A 14,254-nucleotide genomic window follows, 5' to 3' on the forward strand; every position below is an offset into this window, starting at 1 on the left:
GGAAATTCCCTCATTGGCAAGTCTTAATATTAAATTTCCTTTGAATTCTTTGAGCAGTATTTGTTAAGTTCTGACTGCTTCAGGTTGATAAGATAGATTGCATGATAATGGCAATATGAAAGATTTACATGAAAATTTTTTGTTTGTTTTTTACTAGAAAGGGTAATGTTCAAGGAAATATGATTACATGAAAACTCAGCTGTATCCAGAGTTAGCGGTGGGTCTCTTTGACAGCTAATGCACTGCATCCCATCCATACAGTGACTGAGCTCCCACGGGTACCTGTCTTCATTTGTTAAACATCATTGAATGCTGGGAAGTTTGTGAAGTACTCTTATTTAGAGACTCAGTGTCTCCACAGAGTATTCCAATCTTTACTACTTGATTACTTTTTGATGAAATATCTTCTTTGGAAGAGACATTCCCCAATACCTGACAGTTATTAAAGGAGAAGGGAAAAGAGCAACATATGTGCAGTTTGAAATTCCGGATTGAGCAGTGATGGATAATTGAGAAATGGGGATTCCACAAAAGAATATCCAAGCCTTAAGAGTTCTGCTAATACTAGGCAGCATGAAAGAGATTCTAGTCTTATTTTCTTCGTTCCCCCAAAGGAAAGGTAGCTATTGATGCCCACTTTATTTTGGTGAAAAACTTCATCTTTTGGCCTCTTTTTCCTAACATCTTCTTAATTGTAAGATGACTCTTGAGTGAATCTTTAAGTTTTTTTTATTCTAAACTGTGTTATAAGACCTTTCATTTTTGCCACATACTGCCATTTTAGAGCATCTGTTGTACGTTCTAACACAGTGACCATGGTGAATAAGATTAATGATGGTTTTCTTTTTCAGCAGCAGCAAAGAAGAGTCGTGTTGTCTCTGATGCAGATGACTCTGACAGTGATGTTATATCGGACAAATCAGGCAAAAGAGAGAAGACGATAGCATCTGACAGTGACGAGGAAGCGGGGAAAGAACTGTCTGATAAGAAAAATGAAGAGAAGGATCTGTTTGGGAGTGATAGTGAGTCAGGGAATGAAGAAGAGTAAGTGACCGTGTAACCCGAACTTCCCAGGGTTCATATAAGGTGGTAGAGAGGAGTTTGTCTTTCAAGTTATTTAAACTTACATTAAAATTCTGTGTTGAAGCGTAATACAGTATACCCTGCCTAATTACATGGCTGTGGGAGATGAAGGATTTTAATTCTTCAGCTACTGCTGCGTAGTACAGCATGGATGAATCTCAAAAACACTCTCTTACAAGTGAAGTACAGGGGACATGTTATCTAATTCCACTTATATGAAGTGCAGAACAGGCAAAACTAATCTGATGGTAGGTAGAAAGGTGGCTCCCTCTGGGACATTTATATATTGGGCTCACTAGAAAGGGTCACAAAGGAACTTTCTGGGAGATGCAATTGTTCTATTAAGGTAATGGTTACATAAATGTGTGCTTTTGTCAAAACCCATTAAAGTAGACACATGAGACCTACATGTCTTACTATATGTAAATTATACCCTAGTAGAAAAAGGTTTCATGATTCCTATGCAAATGAGAAGAAAACAAATGAAAATTGTTTATATTTTTTTTCTAGAAATCTTATTGCAGACATATTTGGAGAATCTGGTGATGAGGAGGAGGAAGAATTTACAGTAAGTATAAGATGGAAATATTTCCTCTTTATGTTTTTTTTGTTTGTTTTTATGGCAGTGGTTCTCTATTAAGAGATTTCAGTAAGTAAAAATAAACAACTATGATGTATCCAGCAGAATAATCTAGAAAAAAGGTATTCAGAAAGTGAAATGAAATGGTCTACAAAGGCATAAAAGGAATATAACAGGCAAATTGTATTAAGGACAGGAAGGAACACATTAAAGTACAATGAAAAGGCACTTTATAATGCTAGAGACTCACAATAGTTATGGAGCTTCTGATTATAGCAATGGCAGGCAATGTAATTTGTCCTTCTGCTAAGGACATCTACAAAAGCTAGACAAAATGTTTCAAAAAGTTGCTCATCATCATAAAAATGAGATAAAACCCAGCAGAAGGTAGGAACCTAAAGAGGTAAGCTCAGCATTTAGAATTGCTTTCTCTGGGCTATTCATCTAGTCAGGCTGAGAGGATAAGTTTATTTTCAGTTGCCTCAAGGCTCAAGAGACAAAACTTTGAGGTCAGGGCCTGTTGAGGTTAGGTGACCCTGAAAACCCAATGCTCTGAATTGAGACTCCTAAGATTAAGGGTGAACTGGAAGTTAAAATAGCCTTTGCTCAGATTTTAGGCTACCTTTGAGTCATCTAGCAACATGGTTTGCTCAGTCTCAGTCTCAGAAGTTTGATTACCGTGATTAGCCTGTTGGCTGGCTCTCAGGAACCTGATATATTCAAACAGAAATCCTTTCAGGACAGGGACTTCCCTGGCAGTCTATTGATTAAGATTGTGCTTCCACCACAAAAAGCTTGGATTTTATCCCTGATCAGGGAACTAAGATCCCATGTGCCAAAACGTTAAAAAAAAAAACAACCTTTCAGGACAAAGTTAACATAATCATAGACCTCAAATTATTTCTGTAGTTTTTCAAATACATAATATGCACTTCACAATTTAAAAGAAAACAGTAGTAACAACAGATGGTAGAAATAGACCTAAGGGCTCTAGATATAGAAATTTTAGATAGTATCTGTGTTCAGCAAGATAAAAGATTAAAAAGTTTCTTAGAGCAAATAGTTGTGTGTGTGTGTGTGTTTAAATATTTGGAACAGAACCAAGTTGAGATTCTGGGGACTTTCCTGGTGGTCCACTGGTTAAGTGTTCACCTTTCAGTGCAGGGGAGGAGGGTTTGATCCTTTTCCAGGGAACTGGGATCCCACGTGCCGCAGAGCAACTAAAGCCTGTGTGCCGCAACTCCCAAGCCTGCGCACTCTGGAGGCCGTACGCCGCTACTGGAGAGTCATTGGCTGAAAGGAGAGATCCCGCGTGATGCAGCACGGATCCTGTGAACCACACTGGGATGGTTAAATACCAGTGATGGTTAAACCACCACAACCAGGGTGGTTAAATACATTAATTATTTTTTTTATAAACTCTGAAACTGTGAAAATACAGTAACTGAAATTTAAAACTTGGTGGGTGAGTTTAACAACAGATTAGACATATTTGACAAGAAAATGAGTGAATTGGAAGGTAAGTTAGAAGGAACTATGTAGAATGAAATACTGAGATATTAGTGTAGAAAATGTAAAAAACATAATGAGAAGGTTTAACAGGGTGAATTGGAATCCTCGAAGGAGAAAGGAAAAATATACGTATATCAGAAGCAGTATTTAAAGAAACAATTCATAAATCGTAGAGTCTAGAAATTCTACAGATTACAGGTAGGATAAATACAAACCAATCTGCCCCTAAATACATCACAATAAAATTGCAGGAAAGACTTGAAAGCAGCCAAAGGGTAATAAACAAGCACATTCAGAGAGGAGTGGGTTGCCATGCCCTTCGGGTCCAGGGGATCTTCCCAACCCAGGGATTGAACCCAGGCTTTCTGCATTTCAAGCAGATTCTTTACTGTCTGAGCCACCAGGGAAGCCCTCAGAGAGCAAGTTATTTTAATAGCTGACTTGTCAGCAGAAGTAAGAGAATCCAGTAACTAAAACTTACGAGTTTTTTGTATTCTACAAAAATGAAGATTCCCTTCTTATTTCATCTTATCAAAATGCCAACTGGAAGAAATTGTAAAAGCAGAAAGAATATCTCAGGCAGAAAGTCAGGGATGCAGGAAGGAAAAAAGAGAAACAAAAGCATGTGGCTCAGTCTAAATGGGTAGTGGTCATGCAAGCCAGAGTCACGTTTGGTATGGTTTAAAATATGTTTAAAATTAAAACATGATGGCAGTAGCAAATTGGGCATTTACGTGAAATTGAAATGTTCACAGGTCTTTGCAAAGGTATGTAAAAATACATTAGTAGTCTTTGGTAAGTCAGGATACACATTGTAATCTCTAAAAATACTATTGGAGTGTGTAACTTCCAACCTAATAGAAAGGAAAAATGAAATAGTAAAAGCTAGTCAATCCAAAAGAAGGCAAAAAAGAGAAAAATAAAGGAAATACAGAACAGGGGGACAGTTAGAAAGTAGTACACGGTAAGATAGCAGATAACAAACTTTGATAATATCACACTGAAATGTATTGAGTGCTCCAGTTAAAGAACAAATTTAAAAAGACTAGATTTTTAAAATGAGTATATTTATACTCATTTCAAAATTTATCCAAAACAGAAGATAAAGAAACATTGAAAATAAAAGAATGGAAAAGGATACTCTCTCTGAACACTAACCACAAGAAAGCTGATGTAGCTATATGAATATCAAAGAGTTAGACTTTAAGGCAAAACCCATTGTTTGAGATAAAGAGGGTCACTTTATATTGGAAAAAGGTTTTAAATTGTACCTAGCCATGTACTTAGTAACATGGCTTTAAATACATATAACATATGCAAAGCAAAAATTGACAGAACTGCAAAGAGAATGCACAATTCTGTAAGTGAAATATAAACAATAGAACCATCAGACCAAAAAATACCACCAAAGATAGGAAAGAGTCTCTTTTTTTTTTTTTTTTTTTAATTTAAAATTTTTGTTTGAACTGGACCTTCGTTATTGTGTGAGGGCTTTCTCTGGTGCAGAGAGCAGGGGCTACTCCAGTTGTGGTTTGTGGGCTTCTCACTGCCTTGGGTTCTCTTGTTGGGGAGCACAGGCTCTAGGCACATAGGTTTCAGTAATTGCAGCATTCAGGCTCAGTAGTTATGGCGCATGGGCTCAGTTGCTCTGTGGCATGTGGAATCTTCCCAGACCAGGGACTGAACCCACGTGCCCTGCATTGGCAGGCGGATTCCTATCTGCTATACCACCAGGGAAGTCCGAGAAGTTTCTCTTTTTATATAATCCAGACATAGAAACCCTTTGGAGATTATAAAAGATAAAAATATCTTCTATTCAGTGGCTTGCCTTTTCACTTTCTTAATGGAGTCTTTAATGAGCAAAAGTTTTTTATTGTAAATCTGCTTTACCAATCTTTTGCTTTATGTTGAAGGTTTTTTGAATTGTCGGAAAATTTTACCTAAAAACATTCTTGTGAGTAATTCTTTAGAATCTTGCTTATCTTTTCATTTAACTTATATAGTCTGTCTAGAATGAGTTTTTATGTGCAGTGTGTGGGCTTTCCTGGTGGCTCAGTGGTAAAGAATCTGCCTGCCGATGCAGGAGACACAAGTTAGATCCCTGGTTTGGGAAGATCCCCTGAAGAAGGAACTGGCAACCCACTCCAGTGTTTTTGCCTGGAAAAATCCCATGGGCAGAGGAGCCTTGTGGGCTGCAGTTCATGGAGTTGCAAGAGTCAGACGTGACTCAGTGAATAAAAAACAAACAAGTTCAATATGTATGAGATAGTCAAGATTTCTGCCCCCCCACCCCCTAGTTGACCCAGATTATTCTTTTCACTACTCTGTAGTGACATCTTTGTCATAAATCAAGTGTGTATCTTCTAGTCTTTTTCTGAATTATCTTTTCTGTTCCATTGGTCTATCCTTGTACTGTTAATGCATAACTCTGGATATTTGGTTTTTTATGTCCTTTAAGTTTGTTTTTCTCAAAGGTTGCCTTGACTTTTCTTGGTTCTTTGCATTTCCAAATAAAATTTAAACTTTTGCCAAACATAGAAACTATAGACAGCATTTTCTGAATGCAATGTAATTAAAAGTCTGAAACAAAATTGGCAAATAAAACAGCCTTGCCATCCAGAGAAAATTAAAACTTGTTAAACAGTTCTTATGTTGAAAAAGACGTCAGTACTTTCATTACTAAAGCAAGAGAGAATGAAAGTAGATCAAGGTGGTAGAAAAATAGCAAATCCAAAGAAAATAGAAAAGAATTCACTCAATGAATGCCAGAGATTGTTGAACATTGCCCTCATGGGGCTTATACTCAACATTAAGCCACATTTACAAGGACAAGATATATTTTTCTAGTGTGGAGAATGGACATCAGCTGATAGGTTCAGTCCAGTGAGAAAAACAGCATACTAGGGAAGGCATTGGGAAGGCTTTTCTAAGTATAATGTGAAAGTTACAAGCTATGAAGAGAAGACTGGCCATTTAAGTTAAAAAATTGTGCCTGGAAAACATTACCATAAACAAAATCAAACTGTGTTTGCAAAACTGTACAGGTGTGAGGATTGTGCTGTTCCTGTCACATAACAAGGGCTGATTTCTCTCATTTTTAAAGAGATTTTCTATACCAGTAAGACAAAGATCCAGTGGGAAAATGGCCACTGGATATTGAGAGTTCACAGAGAAATAATAACAGATAGCTTTGAAACCTGAAAAATGCCCAGCCTTACTCATAATAAGTGGATGCAGAGAAAACTACAGAGATGTCTTTTGTTTTTCTCAGTGCAGAGATTGCTAATGTCAATGCTTGATAACCTGCTGTAGTCATGAGAAGGTGAGGAAACAGGTTCACTTGTGCTTTGCTGGAAGGAGAGTTAATGGTATAACCAATTTGCAGACAATTTGCAGATATTTCTCAAGATTTCAACTACACATATCTAAATGTCAATAGGGAAATATTTAAATTATGGCTGCAATTGTTTGATGAAATCAAAGCCTTAAAAACAAAGGTAGTTTATACCAATATCAGTTTGACTCCAGATTCTTTTGTTAGATGTGAAATGTGCACAACAGTATACCACACTCAGTGTGTATAATAAAAGAATGTAGTAAGTAGAAGTGCTTCTGTAAGCATAAGTGTTTCTGGAAGGAAACAAGAAAACCAGTAATGCTAATGGCTGGAGGGGAAGGAGCTTTTTTGCTATATATCTTTTGGTATCCAAGAGCAGGCAGTTACACGGAAGAGTCTGTAATGAGGTTGTGATAACTGACTAACTTACCCTGCATTTAGGGTTTTAACCAAGAAGATTTGGAAGAAGAAAAAAGTGAAACACAGGTAAAAGAAGCAGAAGATTCAGATTCTGATGATAACATAAAGAGAGGAAAACAGTAAGTTTGTTTTAAGGACTTTGTTAAAGAGAACTTTTAAAATGAGATGAAGACTAACAAACTTTGTTTTTCTTATTTTGGTTCCTGATTAAGTGTAGGAAAGAATCTTCCATTTTTGTTCTCCTGTCTACTTCTCTATATACAGTTGCTATCTTAAAATTATTTGTACTTGCTATTTTTCTTTCATTTGCCCTGTGCTTAGCTATCTTTGTGGAGCTATTTGGTTGTCAGGCTTTTTTAATTCATATCTCAGCTTACTTTTCAGTCTGAAAAGTAGCCCAGTAAAAGTTTGTTGAGAAAGAGAAAGTTGATTTAGGAGTCCCGGAGGGGAAAGTTTTAGGTACAGAATACTGCTTGATTGTATTTCACATACTTTTGTTGAGATGATAGGAATCTGTGCAGAAAAATCTGGTGTCTTGAAAGGTGCCAAACATAGAAAGATTTATTAGTTACTGTTAGGGTTATAAAGATGATACTGTAAATAATAGTTTCCTTCTTAATTCCTAGTGACATGCAAGATTTAAGCTGAGAGTTTCCAATACCTTTGGAAATTAAATTATATAAACCGTATCATCTTACTTGGCAGAGAGCATATTAGCTTCCTTGTTAAGTGTAAAGATTCAGGTGAACACTTAAGATGGCTTTTTGAGGCTCTTAGCAGATTTGTCGGAGAAGGCAGTGGCACCCCACTCCAGTACTCTTGCCTGGAAAATCCCATGGACAGAGGAGCCTGGTGGGCTGCAGTCCATGGGGTCAGACATGACTGAGCGACTTCACTTTCACTTTTCACTTTCATGCATTGGAGAAGGAAATGGCAACCCACTCCAGTGTTCTTGCCTGGAGAATCCCAGGGACGGGGGAGCCTGGTGGGCCCCCATCTGTGGGGTCACAGAGTCAGACACGACTGAAGCGACTTAGCAGCAGCAGCAGCAGCAGCAGTATTGTGTTCTGTTAAAAACAATTTTAAAAGTACTTGTACTTTAAAAAAAAAAAGTAGTACTTCATTGAGTTAGAATTTTAAAAATGGTGGTTCTTAACTCTTAAAAGAAGATGTGTATTTAAAAGAGAATTTATATTCTACTTGCTTTTGTGTTACTGCTTAGCATGGACTTTCTGTCAGACTTTGAGATGATGTTACAACGGAAAAAGAGCATGAGTGGCAAGCGCAGACGCAACCGCGATGGTGGCACTTTTATTAGTGATGCTGACGATGTTGTGAGTGCCATGATTGTCAAGATGAATGAAGCTGCTGAGGTGGGTCACTTCCGGCTTCATCCTTCTTTCTCTCACATAATTGGTTATATAGCCTATTTTGTTTTTTGGCCACACCTTGTGGCTTGCAGGATCTGAGTTCCCCAACCAGGGATTGGACTCATGTCCTTGGCAGTGAAAGCACCAAGTCCAAGCCACTTGAGCACCAGGGAATTCCTGCCTTTAAAAAAAAAACTTAATTCTTGCTTAATTTACATTAAAGATACTTAATTTTTTTTTTTATGATAAGCGTTTAATGTTCCAAATGTTAAACATGGAAATTTTTAGTAGTATGTTTTAGGGGAAAAAAATGAAGACTTGATTATTTAGTAAAATGAGCCTTTTTAGCTGAATTGGTTTGCCTTTTTCATAATATTTTGCTATTTTATTTATTTGGCTACACAGTATGTAATTCCTCAACCAAGGTTCAAACCTGTACCCTCTGCATTGAAAGTATGGCATGTTAACATCTGGACTGCCAGGGAAGTCCCTGGTTTGCTGTTTTTATGGAGGAATGATTTTGCTCTCAGGTTTGGCTAGTTTACCACAAAGTGACGTTTCTTCACATACAAAAAAATTATAAACTTATGTCTAATAGGTTTTAAACTCATGCGTCATGCTTTTGCCTGTGATTAAAAGATTACATTTTAAAATTGTGCTCAAATTGTAAAAATTGGCCAAATACAATGATTAAAAACAAGTCCTGCTCTTTTAGAGGCACTTGCTGAGGTATTTTGCTATGTGTATAGGATTTGTTCCAGATTTGTTCCCCTTCAAGGGTGAAGGGGAAAGCAGCTAGAGAGATCAGTAAGCAAGATTGGCCATGTGTGTTTAATCATTGAAATGTGTGTGTCAGGAGTGTGTCATTTTGTTTTCTGTGTTTGTAGAATTTAAATTTTCTACAGTTAAAAAAGCAGAGGAAATTCCTTGGTGGTCCAGTGGATAGGACACCAAGATTTTGTTGCCAAGGGCCTGGGTTTCAATCCCTGTTTCGGAAACTTAACGATTCCTGTGAGCCTTGCAGTGCAACCAAAAAAAAAAAGTAGGAAAAAAAATACCCAAATATCAAAGACTAAAAGTTTTTAATAACATATTCTTTTTGTTACAAACTGCATAGGTAGAATATTATTCTTGATGATAAACTAAATTTTTCCATGTATAATTTGTACATTGAATGAACTCTGAAAACCTGACATTTGTGCCAGTATTTTAAATTAAAATTGTTACTCTCAATTTGTAGATGTTAAAACTAATTATTCTAACAATTTTGTGGGTTTTGGCACTACTAAATGCCTATACTGTATGTAGTTCTTTCTTGTAGGAGAACCTCTAGTGTCTCAGAGAAGTTGCCACTTTGTTATATTTAAAGCTTAGAATTATAGTGTTAATAATTTGCTATTAGCAATTGTTCTCTGATGAATATGGTATATTAACACATATATATGAAATCTAGAAAGATGGTACTGATGAATCTATCTGCAGGGCAGCAGCTGAGACAGAGAGCAGGCTCGTGGGCATGGAGGGAAGGAGAGGGTGGGACAAATTGAGAGACTAGCATTAAAACATATACATTACCATGTGCAAAATTAGATAGCCAGTGGAAATCTGCTGTATTACTCAGGGAGCTCAAATCCAGTGTTCTATGACAACCTGGAGAGACAGGATAGGGTGGGAGGAGGGAGGGGACATATGTATATCTATGGCTGATTGATGTTCATATATGGCAGAAACCAACACAGTGTTGTGAAGTAGTTTTCCTCCAATTAAAAATAAATTATTTTAAAAAGTTAAAAACAAAAAGCCATTGCTTTCTTTTTACTTTTTTTTTTAGAAAAATCTTTTTCTTCCTATAGGAAGACAGACAGTTGAATAATCAAAAAAAACCAGCACTGAAAAAATTAACATTATTACCTACTGTGGTCATGCACCTTAAGAAGTAAGTGTTCTGTTTTCTTAAAAAAGTGCTTTCCTTTTAATGGAATGATATTCAAGCTATGTACTGGTGTTCTAGAGATGTTAAAGAATGATCAACTTCTATCAATTTACAGAAAAATAGTAATGAATAGAATTTCCTAAATTATTACTTTCTCAGAGATTTTTCTTAAACTTTTATGCCTGATAAAAACAGAACAGATAGCAAGCTGATGGTAATGAAAGAAAATTTGGAAACTACTAATTTTGTTCTTTATACACTATAAATTGGGTCTGTTTTCCCAGTATGATTGAGAGCAGAGCAAATCCTGGAAGACTGCTTGGAGGATGTATTGAACAAGACTCCTGCGACCTGTTATATCATGAATTTTATCTTTGAATTAGTACACCAATGAGCCAAACACATGGTCTAGGACTTTATACTAGAAAATTGCTACCTCTATGCCAACAGAGAAAATTATCTGTGCCAGACTTCATATATATAATATCATGTTCCCTGTTAACATAATTGATCTGGTACATAAAATGGAATTTTAATAATAATCAGTATTTCGTTTTGATTTTTTTCTGCTGGGAGAGTGGTGGTATTCCTGCCTGCAAAGAATAGCATAATTCTGGGTTCTCTATTACTTGAAACAGTTTAAGGATCACTGTTCTCCTAGGTTCAACATAAGTTTTTTAGATGTGATAGTTGAAGCTCATTATGTCTGCACCACTCATACCAGCATTAGCCTACCCTCGTGTAAGTTGATGTGTTTTCAGGGGCGGGGGGGAGCAGGTTACTGTTAACAAACCATCTTTCTTTGCGTATCATGTCTGTTTCTTGAAAACAGGAACTAAATTTCATAGAGCTGTTGAAATCTATGAATAGGGGCTCAGTAAATAAATGCGTAATTTTTTTTAAGCAGTTTTTTGAAACATCACTAAATATATAAGAAAATCAAAGGAAGCTACAGTAGAACCAGCGTTCATTGACTTGACCTTCTTTTCCTTTATTGTTATTGTTTTAGGCAGGACCTTAAAGAAACATTTATTGACAGTGGTGTGATGTCCGCCATCAAAGAATGGCTCTCTCCTCTACCAGATAGGAGTTTACCAGCACTGAAGATTCGAGAAGAGCTGCTGAGGATTCTGCAAGAGGTGAGAGGCAGATAATCTGACTTGTTTGCATTAATTATTTGACATGGCTTGTATTATCATAACCTCTGCATTTTACTGTGTATTTTTGTATTCTGTCTGCCATAGCCTGTCAGAAGAGTTGTATTAGGTATGTTTATTAGGAGCATACCAAGTAAAATGAACTTAAAAGGAAGGCCTTTTAAAACTTCTTGTGACTATGGTATTGAAGAAGAAAGATCTTGCAGTAGCTCTGGTTTATCTGAGAAGAGTAGTATGGTGGTGGGTGTGTTTATAGGGAGGCACTTGATGTAGAAAGAGCACCGACTTCAGCCTCAGATGTGCCTTTAAATCTTGGTCTGGGCCACCTTATGTGGCTCTTACACCTTGGGCAAGCTGCTTAACTTCTGAAGGAATCCCGAGGAACCTGCTATGTGCTAGGTGTTTTTTAAATGTATAGGTTCATTTATTCCTCACAGCAAACCTGCAGCATAGGTGTATTATCTCCATTTTACAGATGAGGAAATTAAGACTCAGAGAAGTTAAATGACTTGTCCAAGGTCACAAAACTAGCAAGTGGCTGTGGGTTCAGATGTAGGTCTGTTTGGTTCAGAGACCTGAGAGGGCCCTTGATTTGTTAAACTGGCAACCTCCGAGGGTGCTTAGTTTACACTTTCTCACACTGTTAAGTTTTACTTCAACTCAGTGGTAGTACTGAACTCTGAACTCCTCACAGAGTATCTTTGTGTTCAATGACTATAGATACTGAAAATAGAACTTTTTTGTCGTTTGTTCTGTTGTGAATGAACCAGGTGTTGCAGGCCCGCTAGAGTAGATTGGCAGGACTCCCAGCTTCTTAATGATTAATGTGTGTGTATGTGTTTATGTTCCCCAGCTACCTAGTGTGAGCCAGGAGACCCTGAAGCATAGTGGGATTGGACGAGCAGTGATGTATCTCTATAAACACCCCAAGGAATCAAGGTCCAACAAGGACATGGCAGGGAAATTAATCAGTATGTACATTTTGCTTTTTGTTTCTTGTGTTTATGTTTATAGAGAGACATGTATATATATGTGTATATATATTTGTATATACATATATGTATATATATTTGTATATACGTATATGTATATATGTATATATGTTTTTATATATATATATATATATAAACTAACTATATTTCTACCAGTATTCTTTTAAAATGAGTCTATGAAACGAAGTAGAAAAATTTTTGATACCTTCTTATAGATACCAAGCTTTTTGTCCTTAGGCTTAAAATGCTTCTCAGTATATTTAAGGATGCTATCCCAGTGTATAACAAATAAAATGATGTGTTTTCTAATTATGGATCAAGAACATGTAGAGAGAGGGAGATTAGAATATAGGCCCTAGAGTTCCCGTTTACCACCTGCCTTACTGCATATCCTTGGGCTAGTGATTTAAACTCTAAATCAGGTTTCCTCCTCTGTAAAACAGAGAACTGTGTGTTTAACTTAGGTTGTCGTAAAGATTAAACAAGATATATATAAAGCATGGTGCCTAGAATACAGTAAATCCTCAAGAAATGTTAGCTGCTGCTGCTATTGTTGTTACTTTTATAATGATCTCCAAAGCCTTTTGTGTGTTATTACTTAATGATACCAGAGAAATCCTGAGAAGTCTTAACTGAAATTCATCTAATCAGTTGCTATATTGAACACCATGTGTGTCTTCATCCCCCTCCTTAATTCTTCCTGTGCTTTGTGTTGGAAAGATTTTTAAACTTTAAGGCTAGATTGAAATGGTAACTACTTTTATATCTGAATTGGAGAAGGAAATGGCAACCCACTCCAGTACTCTTGCCTGAAAAATTCCATGGACGGAGGAGCCTGGTGGGCTACAGTCCATGGGGTCACAAAGAGTCGGACAGGACTGAGAGACTTCACTTTCACTTTGACTTTATATCTGAATACAGTAGTTACTTGCCTATTGCTATTTTAAGATTATCAAAAACTTTTAGAAGAAATTTAATTTTTTAAATAAACTAGAGGAGTATTACATCTTACTAACCTGCAGTTTACTGCCTATTAAATAATGAGCTTTTGATGCTTTGATGCAGTGGTTTTCAACCTTCTTTTTGCCCTAGGCAGAGGGAAGCAGGCTGTTCCTACTGATACCCATGATGTACTACAAGTAATTCTGAATCCAGAGATGGGGAAGGCATGTCAGTTTTTAAAGAGATATAGACCCCCAAGACTCCTTGCTTCCTTCTTAGTTTGATGACACCTGTGTTCTGTCTGTAAAGGTCCTTTATTGTACCAGGGGAACCAGATCAGACAGCAGGAGGTGAGCAGCTGGCAACCAAACAAAACTTCATTTGTATTGACAGCTGCTCCCTATCACTTGCATTACCACCTGAGCTCTACCTCCTGTCAGATCAGCAGTGGCATAATAAATGTAATGCACTTTAAATCGTCCCAAAGCCATCACACTCACATACATGTCCATGGAAAAATTGTCTTCCACAAAACTGATCCCCTGGTGCCAGAAAGATTGGGGACTGCTAGCATATGGAGTGGATAGCCATTCCCTCCTCCATGGGATCTTCCTGACCCAGGGATGGAACCCAGGTCTCCTGCATTGCAGGCAGATTTTTTACTGTCTGAGCCACCAGGGATGTCCATATAATGCAGCAGTAAGAACAAAAACATCAAATGGCACCTCTGGCCTTTTGCTGGCTAAACAGTGTGCATGTAGAACATTTTTGTGTGTGCACTTTTGTTAACAGCTTTCTTAGACTTGATGAATACAGGCCCAACGTCTGCACTATCAAAAGGTAATTTTTAAAGATTTAAACCAATTTGACAACTAAGTAATAAAGGAGCTTGTTTTTGGTTAGAATAAGAGCATAGAGAATTTCAAGA

General features: G+C 37.0%; 1 protein-coding gene across 7 annotated transcripts in view; it reads left to right on the forward strand.

The window, feature by feature from the left end:
* Positions 1 to 14,254, forward strand: part of IWS1 (IWS1, SUPT6H interacting protein) — a 49,495-nt gene that overhangs the window by 20,476 nt on the left and 14,765 nt on the right. For 5 of the 7 annotated variants that reach the window (XR_003513291.1, XR_003513292.1, XM_027554840.1 and 2 more), the window contains exons 4-10: positions 852 to 1,044; positions 1,594 to 1,651; positions 6,954 to 7,051; positions 8,155 to 8,305; positions 10,156 to 10,238; positions 11,245 to 11,374; positions 12,246 to 12,363. Coding sequence is in view for 5 of the 7 variants with exons in the window: in XM_027554840.1 (XP_027410641.1) it covers positions 852 to 1,044; positions 1,594 to 1,651; positions 6,954 to 7,051; positions 8,155 to 8,305; positions 10,156 to 10,238; positions 11,245 to 11,374; positions 12,246 to 12,363 (831 nt within the window). In the remaining 2 variants the exon portion in view is untranslated. The remainder of the gene's footprint in view (positions 1 to 851; positions 1,045 to 1,593; positions 1,652 to 6,953; positions 7,052 to 8,154; positions 8,306 to 10,155; positions 10,239 to 11,244; positions 11,375 to 12,245; positions 12,364 to 14,254) is intronic. The other 2 variants (XM_027554874.1, XM_027554850.1) reach the window with 1 other exon arrangement.

The sequence above is a fragment of the Bos indicus x Bos taurus genome, chromosome 2 (genome assembly GCF_003369695.1).
Source record: "Bos indicus x Bos taurus breed Angus x Brahman F1 hybrid chromosome 2, Bos_hybrid_MaternalHap_v2.0, whole genome shotgun sequence".
In the NCBI taxonomy this organism is placed as follows: Eukaryota; Metazoa; Chordata; class Mammalia; order Artiodactyla; family Bovidae; genus Bos; species Bos indicus x Bos taurus.